This window comes from Electrona antarctica (genome assembly GCF_951216825.1).
Source record: "Electrona antarctica genome assembly, chromosome: 12".
In the NCBI taxonomy this organism is placed as follows: Eukaryota; Metazoa; Chordata; class Actinopteri; order Myctophiformes; family Myctophidae; genus Electrona; species Electrona antarctica.
Genome location: NC_136793.1, coordinates 24,670,982 through 24,695,269, shown reverse-complemented (window position 1 = coordinate 24,695,269; position 24,288 = coordinate 24,670,982). Strand labels below are relative to the sequence as shown.

Genomic DNA, 24,288 nt, shown 5'->3' with positions numbered 1-24,288 from the left:
GGTACCACATAAATATCAATCAATATTTCCTCTGCCATCAGTGTGTGAATGTGTGTGTGAATGGGTGAATATAATGGACGTTGTAAAACGCTTTGGATAAAGGTGCTATATAAATCAGTCATTTAGTAGAGGTTATGTGATGGATGAGTGTTGAGATTGTAATGAAGCTAGTGGCTGTGCCATCATCACATCCCTCCATGGTCAAAACACAGCTTTCTCTCAGAAAGCTGAACAGTACGGTAGTCCACACGCACGCACGCACGCACGCACCACCAGAAGCTGTAAGGACAGATTCCAGAGCGGCTTACTAGGACAGACACTAGCAGAGTTCCATAAGCAAAACGACAACAGGGCTATTGTGTTTAAGTTGGCCTTGCATGCACAAGACACTTCCCCTTTATTTGGCCTCTAGAATAAATAAAGTGCAAGGACAAGCTAATAGAGAAAAGTGAATTCCTATCCGTTATGATCTTGGGCAGTGTACTGTACATTAGGCCAGTGGAAGGAACAGCTTACTCTGAAAATGTAAAACTACAGAATTCTTTTGTGTCATCAAGTTCATTTTCTTAAAGCAACCATCCAAGGCAGACTTCTTTATAATATATAAAACTTTTAAAAAGCTTGATTGTTTCTGCTCATCTACAACAGAGGGTTTCAAACATGTCAATGACACTCACATTGATCTCTATTAGGCCACGGACCTCCCACACTCACATTGATCTCTATTAGGCCACGGACCTCCCACTCTCACATTGATCTCTATTAGGCCACAGACCTCCCACACTCACATTGATCTCTATTAGGCCACGGACCTCCCACTCTCACATTGATCTCTATTAGGCCACGGACCTCCTACACTCACATTGATCTCTATTAGGCCACGGACCTCCTACACTCACATTGATCTCTATTAGGCCACGGACCTCCCACACTCACATTGATCTCTATTAGGCCACGGACCTCCCACACTCACATTGATCTCTATTAGGCCACGGACCTCCCACACTCACATTGATCTCTATTAGGCCACGGACCTCCCACTCTCACATTGATCTCTATTAGGCCACAGACCTCCCACACTCACATTGATCTCTATTAGGCCACGGACCTCCCACTCTCACATTGATCTCTATTAGGCCACAGACCTCCCACACTCACATTGATCTCTATTAGGCCACAGACCTCCCACACTCACATTGATCTCTATTAGGCCACGGACCTCCCACTCTCACATTGATCTCTATTAGGCCACAGACCTCACACACTCACATTGATCTCTACTAGGCCACGGACCTCCCACACTCACATTGATCTGTATTAGGCCACAGACCTCCCACACTCACATTGATCTCTATTAGGCCACGGACCTCCCACTCTCACATTGATCTCTATTAGGCCACGGACCTCCCATTTGAAACCATATTCTGCCAATCAAACCATCGCTATGGGGGTACACACATTGCTCAGCCAATCAAATCATCGCTGTGGGGTACACACATTGCTCAGCCAATCAAATCATCGCTGTGGGGTACACACAGACACACAAAGCTGGGCATAAGAGGGGCTAGCACCCCTCACTAATGTTGTTTATCATCACATGGTAGGAAACATCAAGTTGATACTTCAGTCAAAGAAGAGAGAGAGCGGACTTCTCCCATGGAGGAGAAGCATCTGACGAGCTGTTAACATTGTGCATTGTCTGCTCTTGTTTTCTTGAATCAATCCGTTAATAATTCAGTTTGGACATGAATCAATGACTCAGTCGATCATCCCCCCCACGATACCCGTGTGGGCGTATTCAATCTGCAGAGACACTGTGTTCAGGTGAGATAGAGGAGTGACATTGCCATTAGCACTTGAGAAGTTAAATCATAAACATCACAGACGGACGCAGGGGCCTGCAGGCTACAGATATACCATGGACACCTGCGCGCGCGCGCTCTCTCTCTCTCTCTCTCTCTCTCTCTCATGATATGGAGAGAAAACGTATTGAGCCCATTATAGGACAGACTTCATTTTAGGTTTGGGTATTGAGATAGAAGTATTGATTCTTGTCTACTATCTGTGCACAACTGAGATGATGTTGATCCTCCCCGTTTTGGTGAAGTAAAGAATGAGGGAGTGAGAGAGAGAGAGAGAGAGAGAGAGAGTGAGAGAGAGAGAGAGAGAGAGAGGGAGAGAGAGAGAGAGAGGGAGAGGGAGAGGGAGAGAGAGAGAGAGAGGGAGAGGAAGCAGGAAACTTTTTAAAACAAACTGAATAAATGACGGATCTGAGCAAAATCCAAAACTCACAAAACCTTGGCTGCCCTTGGTTGGAGGAGACAGGGGGTGGAGGAATAGAGAGGGGCTAAAAAAACACACTGATGCACAGAGAGGAAGGGAGGGAGGGAGGGAGAGGGAGGGAAGGAGGGAGAGGGAGTATACGTGTGTGTGTGTGTGTGTGTGTGTGTGTGTGTGTGTGTGTGTGTGTGTGTGTGTGTGTGTGTGTGTGTGTGTGTGTGTGTGTGCATGTGTGCGTCCGTCCAGTAGATTTTTTGCTGAAGGGCAATACCGAGATTTCTTTCACACACTCTGTGAACTCTGTCAGTCTCTCACTTCATTTCCCCCTCTCTCTCTTTCTCTTTCTCTCTCCCTCATGCCCTTTAGAAACAAGATGAAGGGATGATCAGGAGGCAGCTTCAGTTAAGACCGCCAATCAATACGGCTCCTCAGCACGGGATGAGGCTCCAGATTAAGCCAAAGTTATACCTCATCGTACGATGGCGTCGCAAACTGAAAATAACTGATCCACAAGCTCACGCCGCGTGGCCTCCACGCCACGTCGTGGGCTTGTGGATCCGTTATTTTAGGTGCACAACACCCTCGCACGACGGAGCATAAGTTGTGCATTACACTGAAAATCTTTCAATCTTTCAAAATCACTTTCTCGACTTCGAACATCTTTAAAGTCTGACCAAAGCTACGAAAATGGGTCCCAGAAAGAAAAAGAAAAACCTGCCCAGCTTTTTGCTCAATGCCGTGTATGCAATACCTTTCTTGCTAATTCTCCCTCACTTCAGAAGAAAGAGAAAAAAAACAACTTCTTGTGGACTCCCGCCGTGCACACTAACAACACACATCAGAGAAAGTTTTTGCTGAACTCCCCACTCTCATTTTCTAAACAGCCAACTAAAAGGCTTTCCTAACTCTGCAAAATACTTCATTTTTGTTTTCCTCACTCTAAAACCTTCGGGCCCTTAACAATTAGGCCCTTGTTTGTCTGCAAATTGCTGTGCCGTGCCTATCGGTGTGCAGTCTCCGGCATCTGGATGCTCTGGAGGAGAGGCTATATTGATTGGGTCGTCCTCTGTCTGGTAGCTCTAATCTGGGACGGGGTGCGAGGGCGGCATTCGTACCCTGTTCCCCAAGCGCTGCTCCTCCACAGTTAGGGTAATGGAAGTGTTTTTTATTTCTTTATTTTATTTTTTCCAGGAACTGCTTACGCGTATTGCGCTCCTGAGCCGCTGTGAGGGGAGTACGCAAGGGCTCAACATCTCTATTTGTTACGTTTCCACACATTTCTTTTAACTGGTGGTTTCTTTCTTTGTGGGTTTCTTGTTCACTTTCTGTCATTCTTTCTCATTCCTTCATTCATTCTCCTGCTCCTCTGAGGCAACGTCCTCATTTTTGCTTTGTCTTCTCCGGTGTCTACCATTACTATGATAACTCTAACTGGCTGCTTCAGACGTCTCTGAAGGGCCAACAGTTGGTGTCATTATTATTTTTTACCGCTCCTGCTTTGTGCTGACTATGTGAGTTTACCTTCTACCTTGTTTCACAACCTGGACTGACAATTTGTTTTCACTTTAATGAAGGGAGAGGAGAGGAGAGCAACAGAGAGCAAAGAGGAGAAAGGTGAAGTGGAACAGAGGGGGACAAGAGGAAGGAAGAGGAGAGCGGAGGTACAGACGGTACGGTAGAGTCCGCTGTGAAACGTGCTAATGAAAACATTCCACAGAGGAACATTCCATGGGTGGACAGGATCCCTCAAGTTGCAGACCAGCAGAGCAGGCCTCTCTAAATGTTCACGCTCAGGGAAAAGACAAGGTCATTAAAGACTGCAGCGACTAAACGCTGCTGTCATGCCTGCAGACTTAGGAAAACAATTCCAACGTTATGGCACAGTGCAGTATATAGGCCGCGCTCTCTCCAACAAGCATATGGTAACATATTATATGATAGGCGCACAACGTGGCTGGACACAAATCAATAAAGCTCTCTGCTGGACGCCCGTTCTGATGTGTGTGTGTGTGTGTGTGTGTGTGTGTGTGTGTGTGTGTGTGTGTGTGTGTGTGTGTGTGTGTATCTAAAAGGGGGTGTGCATGCCTGTTTTGATTTTGTGGTTAGCCAAAACAGTCCTAAATGTTATTTCTAGAGGAGACAGACCTTGGAGAGTTGTGCAAAACTCCATTACAACTTTAGAGGTTATGTCTGTGTATCTCATGTGTATGTATAAGCGCATGCACGTGTGTCGCTGGGTTTGTCTGAATCCAGTCCTATAGAGGAAGCTATGTTTTTTTCCACTATATCACTACAATATTTTCACGTGAAAACTGCTATTGTCTAGAGTAGACTAACGTGACGTTCTATTGTTAGCAGGAGTGTGCAGCGATGAATTTCTGCCCCAAGGAGCTCAGGATGTAACAGTGGACTCAGTGCAAAGCTTTGAGATGCTCAAGAGTTCAAAAGGGTAGCAGTCCGAGCTCAAAGAGTACAACATGAATTGATATGATTATTTTGGGGCGACTCCATATCTAGAGCATTCTTTCCTAGGCCCGTTGGCCCGGAGGGTGGGGTTATAATCAGCCGAGGATGAAGGAGCTCGCCACTGGCCCAGTCTGGGAGCAGTTCAGATCTCAATACTCTATTGTGAACTGTGTTAACAGCGAATAACATAAATTCCTCTCGTAGAAAGCACTGCACTGTTACGCACTGACAGACAAACAGACAAACACACACACACACACACACACACACACACACACACACACACACACACACACACACACACACACACACACACACACACACACACACACACACACACACACACACACACACACACACACACACACACACACACACACACACACACACACACACACACACACACACACACACACACAGTTTGAGGAAAGCCTTCGGACAGACGTGTAGACAGAGGGAAAGAGAGGTGGGGGGGAAGAGAGGAACTCTGTGGAACCAAAACACCCAGTGCATGCCAGCTACTGAAAGACAATGGGAAAATATTCTGACAATGAAACGAACAGATCTAATAGAGCGGAGGAGGTAGGGTGAGTGTTTGCACTAGGTGAGAGAGGGGAAAGACATTTTTTCATATCAGCCCAAATGGCAGCAGACAGACACCCTGCTCTGGCTCCCAGGCAGTAAAATCTATACAGCTACGGAAGCACGTTTATATAAACTGTGACGGCGGAAATCGATCCTTCACACGGCTCCGTATGAGGAAAGCCAGCTGGATCCTGTTAACAGTTCTTAAATGAATTCTACACATTCTAAGTCCTGTGACATTCAGAGAGGGTGGGGGGAGGGGGGGTTACATTAAAATTCTCTGCGTTTTGACAATCCCCAAACAAATCCGCGCAGGCAGGAGGCAGGACAGTCCAAAGTGGGAGGCCGATTGGCCGGCCCCTTTTTTTTTTGGCCGCTGCGTGTGTCAAGGTTATCACAAGTCTGTGTATTTGTCTAATAGTGACAAGGCCCACTCTGAAACCTGACCCCACACACACCCAACCCACAGTTTCTCTGACGCGCACGCACACACGCACACACACACACACACACAGAGAGAGAAAGAGAGAAACCGAGAAACGGACATGGAGACAGAAGCAAATAGACAAAGTTAACGCGTTGTAATTTCAGCTCAATCATAGCGTCAGCACACAGCCGTGTCAGGCTGATGTGTGTCATCTGGACAGCAGAATGAAGAGCTAGACGAGAGCTCACTCCAGCATCGGACGGATTTCCCTTTGTCTAATTCCACTCGGTTCTCATTCCATTGCGTTTAATAGCCATTTCTTCACCACTTATTTATATGTTTATGAATGTCACGTCACACACACACACACACACACACACACACACACACACACACACACACACACACACACACACACACACACACACACACACACACACACACACACACACACACACACACACACACACACACACACACACACACACACACACACACACACACACACACACACACACAGAAACAAATCAACGCCTTTTCAATGAAAATATCAAGAGATACATTTTGAAGCAGATGTTTCCAAACGTCTGTCTGAGAAAGGAGTGCAGACACTGTAAAATTGTCAGTGTTCATTTAATTTGGTTGCTGTTGGGCAGAAAGCTTGGATCTCCATATTTCAACGTTTTATGTTTTTCTTTGGGAAGTAATGCCATATGCTTTGTCGCACAAGAGTCACAATGTCATGCAAAAGTAGAAAGAATAACCTATGTATAAGCTCAGAGATTGGTTATTTATGTTACAAAATTGTGTGGGTTTTACTGATATTTAAGCAATGAAAAGTGACTAAATAATACAACTACATTGGATATAAATATTTATTTTTCTTAACTTTTTCTGTGCCATAACGAGATAATCTCATGAATAGCTATTGTACCACACTGTGCCAAAACGAGATAACGAGGTTTGATTAATTGGCATTAATCCATAATAAAATAAAAAAGGTAGAACAGTCTAAATGCGAAACCGACGTGCACGTGTGCACGTTTATTACTCCTTTTTCTGCTCAAAATGAGACAAAATCCGGTGTTTGGGAGGTTATAATTCCATGTTCTTACATCGCGGGTCCACCGCTGCCTACAGTGAAGCCACACAGTGTGGTTGGGGCTGCACTTCCTGGTTGCCCACAAGGACTGTCTAAAGAGGACGAGACGCGAAGACCGTACGGGCGACGCCATGTTGCTCCATGGTGCTCCATGGAAGGAAAGAAACATGCGCAATGGGCTATATGCAGCCAACACTTCCGCGTTCAGCTTCCTTGGTCTCAACTGCGCATGTTTCTTGCCTTCCATGGAGCACCATGGAGCAACATGGCGTCGCCTGCACGGTCTTCGCGTCTCGTCCTCTTTAGACAGTCCTTGGTTGCCCAGGATCTCTTCTTCTACTTTGGTATTTTGTGCATTTGACTGGCACTGGCCTCACAATCCCGCCTAGTGTAACGAGAGGGAATGTGTTAATATATTTTGGGCCTGTTTCCGCCTTTACTGCATAGTCAGTGGAGAGACAGGAAACAGGCAGAGAGAGTGACAAGTAGCAAATGTCCACTGGGCTCAGGAATCAAACCTGAGACTTGCCGTCAGGCATGAGAGCCTATGTGGTATGCATGCGCCTCAACCACTCGGCTATTGGCGCCCCAAAACATGTACCGCACTCACGATCAAAATTAATAGTCTTTAATACGCAGCAGCATTCCATGATGGACACGTTTTGGCCAGCTGGCCTTCGTCAGCGTTTTTGAACCAGACAGCCACAGTATATAACTACAGAATGTAACTACAGTATGTAACTATACATTTGAACAGTTCTCATGTTTTCAAGTTCAACCAGGAGGCAGACTGGTGCGTAAATCAAAAAGGATCCCTGGCTGGTGTTCATCCGGTGCTGCTTTGTAGGCTGATGGGAGAATAGCGGGTAGTGTCCTGCAGTATGTGCACACTGTGTGTGGACTGTGGTGCAGAGACGGGTCGTTCTGGGTCATAGCCCGGGCCTCAGCTGCTCTCTCCACATGAGAGCCCTGGACAAATAGGAGCTAATCAAGAGCAACATGGCGAGAGCATGCCATCTCAAATCTAATAGTCTGTGGACTACAAGAAAAAAAACACGTTTTATTTTCCCTCCTTGAATCCCCTTTGTTCATCTTCCTCATTTAGCCTAAAGGATACAGCCAGTGCCACTCCGCAAAACATCAAATAAATAGAGCCCAGCTCAGTCTAATTCACTTAAAAGGGGTTTTCATCCAGAACGTAACCCTCAACATTTCGATGTAGATTCGGTTGTTTCGGGAGATGGGCGATAAAAGGAAATTAAACTAGAAAAAGTTCCCCTCGGGGCACAGGTCTCCACCAGGGCAGGTCAGGTTGTGGCCTCCTGGTTGGCGCTATAATAAGCCAATGTGAAAAGCGTGTCATTTCTTCTTACGCCTTGGATGGCAATTGGATGATTTGAGGCATTTTGTTCCAAAAATGTGTTGTGCAAAAATCCATCTGTTGGTGGCGCTCTAACAGGCCAATGTGAAAAGAGTGGGATATATTCCTCAGCCTAGTAGGAACATCTGTGAAAGATTTCACGTAAATTGCACGCTGCATTCATGATTTGAGGCTTTTTGTTCAAAACGAGCCAATCATGTAAACTTTGAAAGCCAATGTTAGCCAATCAGGATGGAACATGAAATATCGGACAGATCCGTCTCGAACATATGACTATAGAGATACTGTGTAACGATTTGCAGGATTTTGGGACAAAATATGGAGGAGTAATATCAAAAAATGTGTTTTACAAAAGTCGGCCTCCTGGTAGCGCTATAACAGGCCGGTCTGGAACATTTGGGGCAATTTACAATTACAATTTACAATTTAGGCATTTAGCAGACGCTCTTAATCCAGAGCGATTTACATTAAGCAAGAACAAAAAGCATGGGAATACATCACATATATAAAAAGCATTTATCAAGAAACATGCATAAGCTAAGAACGTAACTAGAACATATCTATATATAATGACACTATACATGTAAGCTATACATATATATTATACTATGCTGTACTGTTATTGTGCTGTCTACATGACATGCTATAAGTCTGTTTCAAGTGCTATCTAAGTCTAAAAAGTGCTGTCTAAGGGGGGCAGAGGTTCATCGTTGGCATCCAGGGAGTGTGTGTGCAAAGTTTGGCATCAACCGGGTTAACGGTGACGGAGATTAGCTGTACACAGACGGACGGACGGACGGAGTGCAAAACATACTCTCTCCCCATGCCTTCGGCCTGGTGGAGACAATGAGTCATGGGAGTATTGTGTATGATTGATTGCATTCTGAGCCCTGAGAAATGGAAAGGTTTGGGCAAACTGTTGGGTGTTTTGGCTGACAGGAGGGAGGGGTGGGTGGATGTATGGCTGGCAAGCTGGATGGATAGATGGATGGGGAATGGATAAATCGATGGCCGGACGGATGGGCGTGTTTAGGAGAGAGGGAGGGAGAGATGAGCGCTGTAACTCATTTAATGACACGCCTCTGATTGACATGCTGGGATAGCGTAATGAATGAGCTGAGAAGAGGGCATATTGAACGTGAAGGAGAGCCATTTTGTCTGAGAGAGAGAGAGAGAGAGAGAGAATGCAAAAACATCGAAATACTGCTTCTCCTATATGGATGTATAACTATCTCTGCCAGAAAATGCACAATCGTTTTATAGTTTCACAAGATAGTATTACCCAAAGTGTTAATGTAACACAACTCTGTTTACACCTTTATTTAATTCCTATTTATATTCAATATTTATTTGTATATACATTGTTTTATCTTGATTGTCTTGTTCCACTTTTGCTTTGGCAATGTAAACGTACATTTCTCATGCCAATAAAGCTCCTTTGAATTGAGAGAGAGAGAGAGAGAAAGAGAGAGAGAGAGAGAGAGAGAGAGAGAGAGAGAGAGAGAGATGAGTCAAACATGTTACTTGTGTAAATAAATCTTGTAATACATGAGAAACTCATAGAATCATTTCTTAGCGTTCCTTTTTGAGGACCCTGCAAGTTTTGCCTATTACTGTATGTCTCATCCATACTTAGTTTGGGATGTCACACCGACAATAGCAGATGTACCGCAGCTCACAATGCTTTGCAGAGCTCAATATCCATTAAGAAAGTGTCACATAAACTTATTGGATATAATATGGACACAGCTGCTGGATAACTTGGCCACATGTCGACATCAAAACATACAGTAGTTTTTATGTAGTTTTGTTCAGTGCCCAAAATCTCTGGGATGAAGAGATTAGTTGGACCAGATATTGGTTAATGCAAAAGACCTTCAATATCTACACATGACTGGTGATTTTCTCAAGAGGTTAACTTCAGAACAGTGAAGACACAGTGAAAAAACCCAAGGATATACTGTATACTCAGGACAAAATGGAGTGCTTTATGTGGGCAAAAAGAGGAAGAGGTGCCTGATTGAGGAGCGGTATAGAGACACTGTTTAGGGGAGAGAGACAGCAGAATGCGTGTGTGCGTACGTACTGTACTTGGAAATGTGTGTTTGGTTGAGAGAGAGAAGAATGACAGTGGGAATTGAGGACCATGGTCAATGCTGGCCCAAGGCTCACTTGTATGAGAGCCATTACCCTCATCCTGCTCTTCCATTCACCTGGGTGATTTCCTCCCTCTCGTTCTCACTGTGACCTCGGTAATAACGAGCTATTTCTATTCCGTTCTCCCCCCCCCGGCCCCACACACACACACACCACCCTCACTCATATTCCCTCCCACCCCGTTCTCTCTCTCTCTCTGTAGTCTGTGACTGGCTCCCCTACGTGACAAAAAACAACAACACAACAATCACAAGAAGGCATGAGCTGGTCTCATGCCTTACACAGCCCTGGCACCAAAAGGCTCAGCAGGAGTCTGCCAGCTTCATCTGCAATGCTAAACACACTTTGAGGCCAGAGAGATGACAGCTACAGTACATGTAAAGAAAAAACAACAAAAAAAACAACAACAACTTAATTCTGCGATTCAAATGCTGGTAATGTAAGTGACCTTGAAGCTGTCACATTCATCCTCTCTGCCCTTCTCCCTGCCTGCCTGCCTGCAGGTTCACACTCCATTGCCGCAATTACCGCTTTATTTAGAAGCATTTACCTCCCCATCACAGTAGATAGAAATATAATTATTTAACTTCCCATCCTACAGGGTAAAATATCACTATGAAAGCCCGATCTGAAAAAGGGGGGGGGGGGGGGGGTGTTCAGACATATAATGTAGATAGGATAAACCAAATGGGTAAGAGAAGAAGAGGAAATAGAAGAAATGGTAATCCCGGTGAAGATGTACATGTAGTCATTTACAGAATAGATTTTTAATAGTCTGCCCATAGATATCGATCGCCGGGGTCACTGAGTCACGAGGGAGCTAAATGAAAATGGAATCTAAGTGATCACCTGCAATGTAATGTAGTTACCCTTTATTACTCCTAGATAAATATGATAGATACACACCCCCGTGTTCGCTCTAATGTGCTTCACCGAGACCACTTCATCACCGAGGGCCCCTTTGCACATGCAGGGTCACCGCCACTGGCATGAGAGATCCGCCATGCATTTTACCTTTAATGTTGGCATAAAAAGATAAATATGACACATGTATGTTCTCGTGTCATATAACAAGAGCCCCACACTGGGAAGCCATCCATATAGGGTCAAACCTTTCACTGGGAAGCCATCCATATAGGGTCAAACCTTTCACTGGGAAGCCATCCATATAGGGTCAAACCTTTCCGAGTCGTGACTCACAATGTATGCGCGACCGGTTCGTTTAAAATTGAAGGAATAAAAATGACGAATGACTAAAACCACCCCCTCTCCTCCCTCGGCTCCCAGAGTTCCTTCCTTTTTCCCTTCCAGCTCTGCCAACCACTCTCACCAGGAGTTTACCAGCACAATGGGAGCTCATAAAAAACTGTTTCAACCTGAAGCATGAATGTGAAATGTAGCCTCATCCGGGCCCGACGGTTGCAGGCTCATTAAAAACACACTGCTGCACTTGCCACGTGAAGACCCGTCAGCGATAGGAGCATGACCTACATTGGGTTTTTAAAGACACCTAGCTTGTACAGTACAGTTTACAGTAGCGAGGATTCCACTGGGCTGGGGGGACGGCTGTCACACGAGCTTCCTGTTTTGCCCTCATGTCCCAAATGTCACACTGAAGGATGCTGGAAGGAGGTAGGGCCCGCACACCATTCTTTTGGTAAAGAATTACTTTATTGAATAAATAGACAACGTTTCGATCTTGACAGATCTTCGTCAGGTCAGTATACAGATGCACACATTTTCATCACTTTTATCCAGTACCCTCAGATCGAGTCCCTCCCCTCGTTATGTGCCACCCCCACAAAACACAGGTGAGTCTCATTACTTCTGAGGAGCCAGAATTGCACACTGAAGGATGCTGCCATAATTGGACGCAACGCCAATAGCTGGAGTGCCAACGCACCAATGGGAGAGCTCGGATCAAGTTGTTACCGTGCTGCTAAAAAAAAAATAGGTGTGCTTCCCTCAGATCTGTGCGGTTGGATATTTTAAGGGTGAGCAGAAAGGTTTAGAGTTTTTATTTTGGCAACGATTCATCCCTTACATGCCCAAAGGATCCTCAAAGTAAGTTTGATAAGGGTCACACAGTGTCACTTTGCATCAGCAGCCAGCCTCTCATTTCATTCAACACTACCGACCTCAACCCGGGGCACAGAGGGCAGTGGCTTAACTACACCACACGCTCTCCTCTGGATAGTTTTTAATTGGTCAGTCGCCCTGATCTGTGGGTCAGAGCAGTGGCCCCCAACCTGTCCCCTTATTACATCTGACAAAAACAGACCCCCCCCACACACACACACACACACACACACACACACACACACACACACACACACACACACACACACACACACACACACACACACACACACACACACACACACACACACACACACACACACACACACACACACACACACACACACACACACACACACACACACACACACACACACAGCCCTGTATACTTCTCGTGCGACAAATGGCAAAAATAGCCAATCGACAAGCTCACAATGCATCGCAACGTGTTATGAGCTGGTAGATCTGCTATTTTCGGTGAGTATTTGTGTGTGCGCGCGGCTGCGTGCATGTATGGCGGCTGGCAAGGATCAACAGTCAAGTGTACTTCATACAGGTGTTTGGAAGTACACACATACATATTACACACAGAGAAAAGATATGTATATTTAACTTGGTGTCAAACGTATATAGGCGCTCTGTGCAACACTCACTGCACACAATACAAATCCTCAGCATTAATGTGACTGTGTTACAGCAGTGGATCCCAAACGTTTTTAGCTTAAGACCCAAAAGAGAAATTAGACATTTGCCCCAAACTAGTGAAAATAGCAGATCTACTGTATAAGCTCACAACGTGCCACGAGCTTGTAGATCTGCTATTTTCACTAGTTTGGGGCAAATGTCTAATTTCTCTTTTGGGTCTTTTTTATGGAAATTATTTATTTTTTATTTTATTTTTTATGAAATACTTTTTGAAAAATGTTGAAATTGTTTTTCATTGATGAAAGGTTGTGACTTTTTTGTTTACATCTTTTGAAACTACTATATGTGTGGAGGAACTCGCAACGCATGACAATTGGTCCCCGGCACACTGTTTGGGAAGCGGGGCACACTGGAGCAGAGCGGCGTCATTGGCGTGCGTGTGGTTTACCTTATCACACCTCATCAGGCCCAGGTAGCGCAGGGATTTACTGCTCTGGGCGATCTGCGTCGCTCCCTGGTCGGTGATGTCCTTACACCAGCCTGCATCCACCGTCTCTATGGTGCTGCTGTACTGGCCGATAGCTATTAGAGCTGTGGGGAGCAGAGATGGGCAGGGAGGCGGGGGGGGGGGGGGGGGGGATAGAGGAGAGAGGGGGGTTGAGGTGTTAGTCTGACACCTTTTCACATGCAAATGTGGCACAATCTTCCTTCCACACAAACATACAGAAATGTGGCAATAACACCGGGGCAAGTCATCTGGCCTGCAGTCACATGTTATTTCACTGTCTAAACAGCACCTCAATGACACACACGCGCACACACACGCGCGCACACACACACGTGCACAGCAGTCGCTCTGACTGCTGCTGCAGGACTAATCCATTAGAGTGTTGGCGTGTGTCACAGCACTGCCAAGGTAAGGATACTGTGCCAGGGTAAAGTGGGGCTCGCTGCCAGCTTATACATCATTTCTCTCTGCTTGAGCGTCTGAGAGGGTGTGAGTGTTCATGCACGCGTGTGTGCATGTGTGTGTGTGTGTGTGTGTGTGTGTGTGTTGCCAGAGTAAGGATGTGGTGCCAAGGTAAATTGTATCGAGCAAAACAACTGTCTGTCACTATCTGGGGGCCATATCACCCTGGCACATATGTGGATACCTCTACACGCACGCGCGCACGCACACACACTTGCCAAATATTCCATGTTGTTTCAGGTTGCGCTGAGGGGAATGAAAGGTACACTGGTCAAGAGAGACAGGATTATATCCTACAGTATTAGCCATTCAATCTCAGATGAAGACATAACTCGTCTATACAGTACACACACACACACCACACACACACACACACACACACACACACACACACACACACACACACACACACACACACACACACACACACACACACACACACACACACACACACACACACACACACACACACACACACACACACACACACACACACACACACACACACACACACACACACACACACACACACACACACACACACACACACACACACAATCCTCCACATCAATCTCCGAGCCGTCAATCGCCCTGCAGATGGAGGAGACCACTGCCTCGCTGGTCGATTAATAGTGCTGCTCGGAGATCGATTGGAAGGGCCTGGGCTTTGTTCTCCACTCTCTCACACCACGGCTAATGAGAGTGGGAAGAGAGGAGGAGGAGAGAGGGATGAGGCAGATGAAAGGAGGAGGGTAAGGACGGAGGCAGCCTTTGACAACACCCTCACACAGTCACTTAGCCCCGATGCTGCTTTTCCTCTTAGCAGAAATCCATTTCACTTCAAACTTTTATTTTCTCCCATCCGGCAAACAAAGCTTCTTTCCGTCAATATAGAGCCCCGAAAACTATTTTCAAAACTGTTTTTTTCAGGTAAACATTCTCTCATTTGGCCTGCGTGTGCCTTACCTGAATAACAGCATCATACTGTGTCATTCCTATGTGTAATAGAATTTGCGTCACACAGTCAGTACTCTACAACAGCTGTGTGTTAGAGTGTGTGTGTGCGCGTATGCGTTTAAATCTGTTAGAGGGCGATTGTATAATGCATGGTGTGCTTGCGCCAAGCAGAGAGGGGAAATGTATCATTTTATGCTTTATAAATCAACTTGCTTGTATTTTCCACACACACACACACACACACACACACACACACACACACACACACACACACACACACACACACACACACACACACACACACACACACACACACACACACACACACACACACACACACACACACACACACACACACACACACACACACACAGGGATGATCTCGTACACAGCATATGTAACATATGTAATGTATAGCTTTGGGCACATGAAGTGCTCCACATGTGGTTCCCTTTTGTAGTCCAGTGTGCTCTTTGGATGCCATACATAATGGTACATTACTGCTAAACAGGCAGCAGCACACAGCTTTGAAGGCCCAGCGTGTTTCATGTGAGACGGCGCTGGGTGGGGGCCTTCCTTCCAGAATGCGCCCAGATGGACAAACCGGGTCCACCGCTCGCTCGGGCTGTTGACCAGCGGTGACCCGCTAATGCGCTCTGAAGAAGGAACTAACCGGGTTCATTTGGTTCCACTTGTACACTCGCAGGGTTACTAATGGATAAATCAACGCCGAGTATTTTACTGTGTGTGGTCATAATTTGTACATTCTCAGAGTTACAAATGTATATACTGTATGAACTATAGACTGTGTGCGCCGTGCAGTGTGTGTAGTCGTGCGCGTGCCCATGTGCATCCGTGCACGCATGTGCATGCAGTACCACTCCTTGTCAGGTCCAATCACATGATACTAAACTTGATTACTCTGGAAAAGACCATACCCTTTGATGTAAAAAAAAAAAAAAAGAAAAGAAAAGAAAAGAAAATACCCACTTTGCGTTGCTCTCACAGGAGCGCAGCTGAGTGTCATTTTGACCACAGATTTGCCTTCAGGAGAGTGTCGCAGCTGCCGCGTGTTCCCCCCGCGGTCGCTCCTCGTCCATAACTGACATGGTTGAGGAGATAGAGGCAGGCAGGTGCCTCCCGTGCGGAAAGGACAAGAGCCGCGGGAGAATACATCGTCCGCCCATTTCCCTGATTGCTTGCACCGCCACCAACATACCTACCACCTGTCTGCATGCCAATGACTGACTGGGCTCTGCTGAGACCATGGCACACACTGTTGCCAGATTTTGCAAGAGAAATAATCTATAAAAACAAGTCCAAAAGAAGCGACTATACTGTAGGCCACATGACATGAGCACTTTGTACATGCACTGTGCTATTGTTGGCAATTTGAATCTACAAGCTCACAATGTGTCGCTGAGCTTGCGGATCTGCTATTTTCAAAAGAAAATCTTGAAAAAAAACAGTGAAACATTTTGAAACAACACAAATCTGGTATGGGGTCCCTGGCACAAAATATTTTAGGTGGGCGGGGGGGGGGGGGATCGGTGGGGTCCTTGACATGAAAATGTTTGAGAACCACCGTTTCATTAGGATACAAGCCCAAATAAGCAACTACACTTTAGAAGCCCCCCCCCCCCCAAAACAAAATAAAATGCAACCCCCAACTACCAATACTGTATTTGCAAGACTTTACAGAAAAACAAGCCCAAAGTCGCTTATAGTAAGCAGACATGGCAACACTGTGTATGGCACACAGCCCCTTTTAAAATGTCAAAGAGAGGAAGCCTAGGAGGAGAGACAGCAGGAACTCTGCTGCAGTGTTGCTTCTATCCTCCAGGGTGGGTAACCCCTCGGTCCATTACGAGTGGTGGCGTCGTGCCTTCTGGGCCCGAGTCTCGGCTGAGAGTTGGAAGCCATTTAGTCCTGTTTAGTACCCTATCAACAAGTTCATCTGGTTGTGATTAAAGTCTAATAATAACCCTGACTCTCTCTCTCTCTCTCTCTCTCTCTCTCTCTCTCTCTCTCTCTCTCTCTCTCTCTCTCTCTCTCTCTCTCTCTCTCTCTCTCTCTCTCTCTCTCTCTCTCTCTCTCTCTCTCTCTCTCTCTCTCTCTCTCTCTCTCTCTCTCTCTCTCTCTCTCTCTCTCTCTCTCTCTCTCTCTCTCTCTCTCTCTCTCTCTCTCTCTCTCTCTCTCTCTCTCTCTCTCTCTCTCTCTCTCTCTCTCTCTCATATATATACACACACCCATGCTCACTTTCGTTCTCTCCTTGCTGGAACATTGAGCCTGGATCTAGGGGGATAGTACACTCCATCTACTCTCCGTTGTGATCGGAACGCCATTACCGTAAGCTTTGTTCATGACAACAGTCCTGTTAAGCCGTCAGAGATGGAGGTTGCAACTGGTGCCTGCCGTTTTCACCAGGGTTGGGCGGTGGAGGGGATCGCGCATGCACTCTCTACGTCTACGGTGCATCGCAAATTGCCCACCAACAAAAAAGATACAGATGTTCCCGTGGATGCCAGTGTATACTTATCATTATCAGTTCATTTACCATTATGCACCATATAAAGTCTCAATTTGATTTTGATCACAGAAACACACACACACACACACACACACACACACACACACACACACACACACACACACACACACACACACACACACACACACACACACACACACACACACACACACACACACACACACACACACACACACACACACACACACACACACACACACACACACACACACACACACACACACAAAAGAAATCACCCAAAAAGGAACGACGCGCACGCAGACACACTCCTCACTTACGAGGGATCAGAGGAGCAGGAAATTGTCTTTCCTGACTGATAATGATTTTCTGTCTGTGAAATGGATGAAGCGATATGCAAGAGGAGGCAAGGTGAAAAAGAAGGGGAAAAATAGACAGAGGAGGAAAAGAGGAGAAAATCCCATTTTGGCAGCAGGAGCTGTGACTGAGTAGTGACTACACACTCAGTCGGTAATGAGGACACACTCCACTGGCCTGCCTGGAAATGGCTTTAGGAGCGAGTTGGCTGGCAGTGTGTGTGCGACTGTGCGTGTACGTGTACGTGTGTGTGCATATATGTGTGTGTGTGTGTGTGTGTGTGTGTGTGTACGCTCGCTTAAGTGTGAAAAGAAGCAGGGAGAGACAGAGATTGACCTTAAATTGTGGATATCATCCATTTTAAGGCATGCATGGGACATTGCACCAGAAACTCCCATGTCTGTCATTGAGGATAACTATGTCACCTCACCAGACAATGAGGGAATCAATCAATCAATCAATCAATCAATCAATCAATCAATGACAAATTCAACATACCAACCAACCAATCATCAACATTGAGCCTCAAGGAAGAAGAAAAGAAAAAGATTAGATGTGTCAGCCAAAACCATGCCAAATGTTTCGTGACTAAAAACAGAGCCAAGGAGACCAATCTGCTTCACTTTTTTTCTCTCCAGTTTTGAGAAAGTAGCGAGGCTGAGAGGTCAACAGAGCACGGGAGACACAGAAGATTAAATTCTTCTGGCTGAACATTCGATCCGAGGCCAGTGGGGAGAATGGAGAGCCTCCGTGGGCAGAGATCTTAAATCGTCGTTGCACCGCCGCAAGCGTTACGTTATTATTTCACTTCGCCGTCAACGTGCCGAGCAGTGCAGAGCGACACAAGTGCAGAAGAAGCGGCAATAATTGGATTCAATTAGAGGTTTGACACACGGGGCGGCGAGTGGTCTAGTGGAGTCAAAGAAAAATGGTGGCGAAACTCTCCTTATACTATTCCATTAACCGTTACGTTACCTGTGGACAGACGGTGCAGTCCGTTCCCAGTGCGTTATCAGTGCACATGGCTCTCCCGTACCCACAATAAAGAGTGGACTAATCCAAATACCAGATCACTGTAACTCTAGCTCACAGGGCCAGGGGATGGTCAGGCCCTGTGATGAGCACAACGTGAGAAGAACCCGTTCTTAATCATCTTATCCCCCACCCCTTCTACATCTGTACCTGACCCCGGGCCTTAATCATCTTATCCCCCACCCCTTCTACATCTGTACCTGACCCTGGGCCCGTTGCAGGTTAAGCGGCATTTAAAGCCCTTATTTGATATTCACTTATTGCATTCTCCGACCTAAATCATGCCGCTGCCATTACTGCTACCTTACTGCCCTGAACCCGTTCCCCCGGCCTGCCCTGTGTAACCCGATACACCCCCGCTGTAACCGCTGATGAAGATGGAATGCTTAGGAAAGACGTGATGGGATATGGTAAAGATTTACTGTGATGCAGTGTGTGTGTGTGTGTGTGTGTGTGTGTGTGTGTGTGTGTGTGTGTGTGTGTGTGTGTGTGTGGTGTGTAAATATAGCAACGGGACTAACATAGTAGGGCTTATTAGCGCTGATGTATTCCAGAGAACACGACTGTCATGTCTAATATGAAACACATTCATTTTGCTCTTTGTGTTGCGTTTAAAATCTTGCCCGCTCGCTCCCCTGACAAGCCCCCCTCCCCCGGCACTGTTGCATGATCAAACCCCATGCAGCACCGGAGCCTGTGGGCTTCCCGTGCCGTAAAGGCACAGATGATACACCTATTGTTATTAATATCAGCACTGGATGAAGTTATTGCATGGGCGAAGCATTTGAATTCAGCTGTCTTGGCGTCGTTCCCGCTGGGTCTAGTGTTTGTTTCCTCTGTGTGTGTGTGTGTGTGTGTGTGTGTGTGTGTGTGTGTGTGTGTGTGTAGGGGGGGGGGGGGGGGGGATGGGGCAAGGCATAGATAACCGCAGTGGCTTAAAACTTGCACCATCAGCGGCAATGTAAACACTGTAAGGGGAGGGAAATGCTATTAAACACGACTTATTAACACAAAACACGGGCGAGTACTGCACATGCCTGCACACCCGCAAATTGTTCCCTTTCCGGACTCTGCCGACCCACATGTGTTGTTGTAACCGTGTAGTTGTAGTAGCACACGTCACTGTACAGACAAACACACATCCACGGTGCATGTAAGGCCACGCAGGGGTGGCGGCAACAAGTACCGTGCGGCACTCCATTAAGCCCCTGAGTTGAGCGAGTGACCCGGGCGAGAGGCGGCCGCGCGGCCTGATTGATTAACTCAACTACTCTGATCTTCAAAGGAGAGCAGCAGCCTAGCCGTCACCAGGTCACGACTAACGCAGTAAAAACCCACGTCAGAAGGGAAGCGGAAAACAAAAGCGTAACTTGTGGTGAATCTGAGAATAAACATGTTGACTGTTGTGAGAACCAGCGAGTTTATAGACCACCTGATGCCGAGGAGGTGTGTGTGTGTGGGGGGGGGGGGGGCTTGTCACACCATAGAGACACACAGAGGCCACAGAGACACACAGAGGCCACAGAGACACAGAGACACACAGAGGCCACAGAGACACACAGAGGCCATAGAGACACACAGAGGCCATAGAGACACACAGAGGCCATAGAGACACACAGAGGCCATAGAGACACAGAGACACACAGAGGCCATAGAGACACAGAGAGGCCATAGAGACACACAGAGGCCATAGAGACACAGAGAGGCCACAGAGACACACAGAGGCCATAGAGACACACAGAGGCCACAGAGACACACAGAGGCCATAGAGACACACAGATGCCACAGAGACACACAGATGCCACAGAGACACACAGAGGCCATAGAGACACAGAGAGGCCATAGAGACACACAGAGGCCATAGAGACACACAGAGGCCACAGAGACACACAGAGGCCATAGAGACACACAGAGGCCATAGAGACACAGAGACACACAGAGACACACAGATGCCACAGAGACACACAGAGGCCACAGAGACACACAGAGGCCATAGAGACACACAGAGGCCATAGAGACACACAGAGGCCACAGAGACACACAGAGGCCATAGAGACACACATACCATAAAGACTGAGAGACATAGACAGACTATAGTGGTAACATTTGTGGCTCGGGTCACCCCTGTAAATAATGTTTTCATCCATGGCACCGCTGAATTACAATGTTTCTTTATAGCACCTTATGTAAATATACAGTACGTAAATATGTAAATAACTTTGGTCGGTTTTACTAAGTTTAGAGGGTCTAAGTGGTTAAACTGAAGTGACATTGATAAATTCCAAATACCACCCACTTTGAGAAGCCCTGGTATCACAACAAACGAGACCATCAAGACACAGACATACTATGAACAATTAAACACAGAGAGACAGACATAGAGAGACCATAAAGAGAGACTAGACAGACATAGAGAGACCATAAAGAGAGACTAGACAGACATAGAGAGACCATAAAGAGAGACTAGACAGACATAGAGAGACCATAAAGAGAGACTAGACAGACAGAGAGACAACATGAAGAGAGACTAGACAGACATAGAGAGACCATAATGAGACTAGACAGACATAGAGAGAACATGAAGAGAGACTAGACAGACAGAGAGACCATAAAGAGAGACTAGACAGACATAGAGAGAACATGAAGAGACTAGACAGACATAGAGAGACCATAAAGAGAGACTAGACAGACACAGAGAGAACATGAAGAGACTAGACAGACACAGAGAGACCATAAAGAGAGACTAGACAGACATAGAATTAGAGAGACTAGACAGACAGAGAGAGACCATAAAGAGAGACTAGACAGACAGAGAGACCATAAAGAGAGACTAGACAGACAGAGAGACCATAAAGAGAGACTAGACAGACAGAGAGACCATAAAGAGAGACAGACAGAGAGACCATAAAGAGAGACTAGACAGACATAGAGAGACCATAAAGAGAGACTAGACAGACAGAGAGACCATAAAGAGAGACTAGACAGACAGAGAGACCATAAAGAGAGACTAGACAGACACAGAGAGACCATAAAGAGAGACTAGACAGACAGAGAGAGAACATGAAGAGAGAGACTAGAAGAGAGACCATAGCAACACACAGAGAACAAGATGAGAACGTGATATGAGAGCCAGGGGGTTGTGCAAGGTGACGTTCTCGGCCCTGATGTTTTTTGGGCACACAAAATCAAAGTCGTTGGGGGGAGGGGGGGTTTGAAGTGAGCCAGGGCACTAATGTGCAGGCTGGCTGCAGAGCCACAGACAGAGGGGGAACAGATTGAGTGCGACACAAGAGGGAGGGGAGCACTTTAAGGCGGGACATGCTCGATCCGGGAAATTAATTAGCCAGAGGGCAGGGAGAGGGCAGTGTTTAAATGTGTGTGTGTGTGTGTGTGTGTGTGTGTGTGTGTGTGTGTGTGTGCTGAGAGAGAGAGTGGGCATGGGCATGCTCCCACTCGGGAGTCTCTGATCTGATGTAAACCAGCTGACACGTAGCATTTTGTGATTGTGTGTGTGCGTGCGTGTGTGTGTGCGTGTGCGTGTGCGAGCATGTACTGTAAGTGTTTGTGTGAGCGAGCGTGCACTGTGTTTGTGTGTATCTTTGTGTGAGTGTGTGCAGACCCTGAAACGCTTAACTGTCGAGGCACGGACAAAGGGGAAAAAAAGAAAAGCAACTTTGATGTTGTTTTATGGTGGTCCTACATATCGAAGGGAAGGAAAGGCCTCGGCTGAAACACACTGAGATGTACACACATTGGATCACGCACGCACGCACGCACGCACGCACGCACGCACGCACGCACGCACGCACGCACGCACGCACGCACGCACGCACGCAGACAGATGTACCCTGACTGCATGCTTTGGAATGAGCTGATGTGTGATAACCTTGCGGAAAAGGATGCAAAACCCAAAGGTGATTAGAAGATTTGGAAGGCAAGGTGAGTGAGTGAGTGACAGAAAGCAAGAGATATATACTGGAGATAGACAGGCAGACAGCATGAGAGAGGTGACCTGGGACAGGCCGTTCTTTGTTTAAATGTAGAGACACAGGACAATGGAGCACTTTACAATGACAATAAGACACTTAGCAGTATAAGATACCACATATCTGCTGTCCGCAAGTGTATATGAGAACAACATAAACGAAGATGAAGTACTCTACGTGAGGATTCAAAGTGGTGTGAAGTCCTTCACGGGCATCTTTGAAGACAATAGCGGGGCAGGGTAGAAAACACGCGCACACACATACACACAGCTATCCGCACACTCAACACGTAGACACTGAATTGCCAGCAGTAAAAACGCAATATTAAGCTGTATATCAAACCAACTGCACCTCTGCCACTGCACACCTCCCCTTTGGGTATAGTCATTTCTCTCTCACTTTTGATTGTGTACTGTACGGTACAACAGGAAGGCTCCTCTCCGACACATACAGAGGCATAAAGCAATCCGCCGTGAGAGAAAGTTAGGCGAGAACAAAAAACAAAAGGATGAGAAATGAAAAGGGGAGAGAGAGAAGAAAAGGTGAAGAAGACAAGAGGACATTCTAGTCAGCGGGCCACGCGGTGCGCGTGTCTGACTGGAGGTAGCGTAGCGTAGCGATAGTTATGGGGTTTGGTTATGGATTATGGCTAATCCTTTAGCACGGGGAGCAGGTCTTAAAGGTAATTACACGCTGCTAAGGGATCTGGGATGGGAGATGAGGGGGGCCTCTCTCTTACATTACAGTATGCTTATTAAGATACAGAAGAGAGCTGGCTGCTCTTACATATTGTTTGGGATTCAGTGCAGGTCAGCGGCCTGCTGCACACTCTCTCTCTCTCTCTGACATTCTTTATGCCTATCAAGCTCCTCTGGAAGTTATTAACCCCATGAACCCTATAGCATACCTATTCGGGGCAGCGAACATTCAGTGAAAATAGCAGATCTACAAGCTCACACTGTGCTTGTATACGGCAATTTTCAGCGAAGAGATGTGGTGTAGATATGGAGGGAAACATGTAACAGGCCTGGTATAGACCCCTGGGGGACACCGGTCAATAGGGTTTCTAGATGTTAAAAGCACCGTTCCTGCCCACATTTCGGCATTCCTCTCAGCCCTCAGTGTGAAAAAGCAAGAGGAGAAGGAGGATTCGCGTCAGATTGTGAGCACCACAGGCACGACTCAACGCACCTGTTCAAAGTAATGACATTCAAACTGTGCTGCGATCTGTAATCAATCTGACTCATTTGAAAGCAAAATTACACATCGACCGCAAAATAATAATGAATTAAAAAAGAAAAGGTGATTAGCAGCGTTCATCTCTTCATGAAATCAATATTCACACGATACACTCA

The 24,288-nt window shown here is 46.5% G+C and overlaps 1 protein-coding gene across 1 annotated transcript in view; it reads right to left on the bottom strand.

Moving 5' to 3' along the window:
- Window positions 1-24,288, bottom strand: part of fbxl17 (F-box and leucine-rich repeat protein 17) — a 267,492-nt gene that overhangs the window by 13,284 nt on the left and 229,920 nt on the right. Inside the window, exon 10 of the mRNA XM_079517066.1 lies at window positions 13,571-13,713. Within this exon, the coding sequence (XP_079373192.1) occupies window positions 13,571-13,713 (143 nt within the window). The remainder of the gene's footprint in view (window positions 1-13,570; window positions 13,714-24,288) is intronic.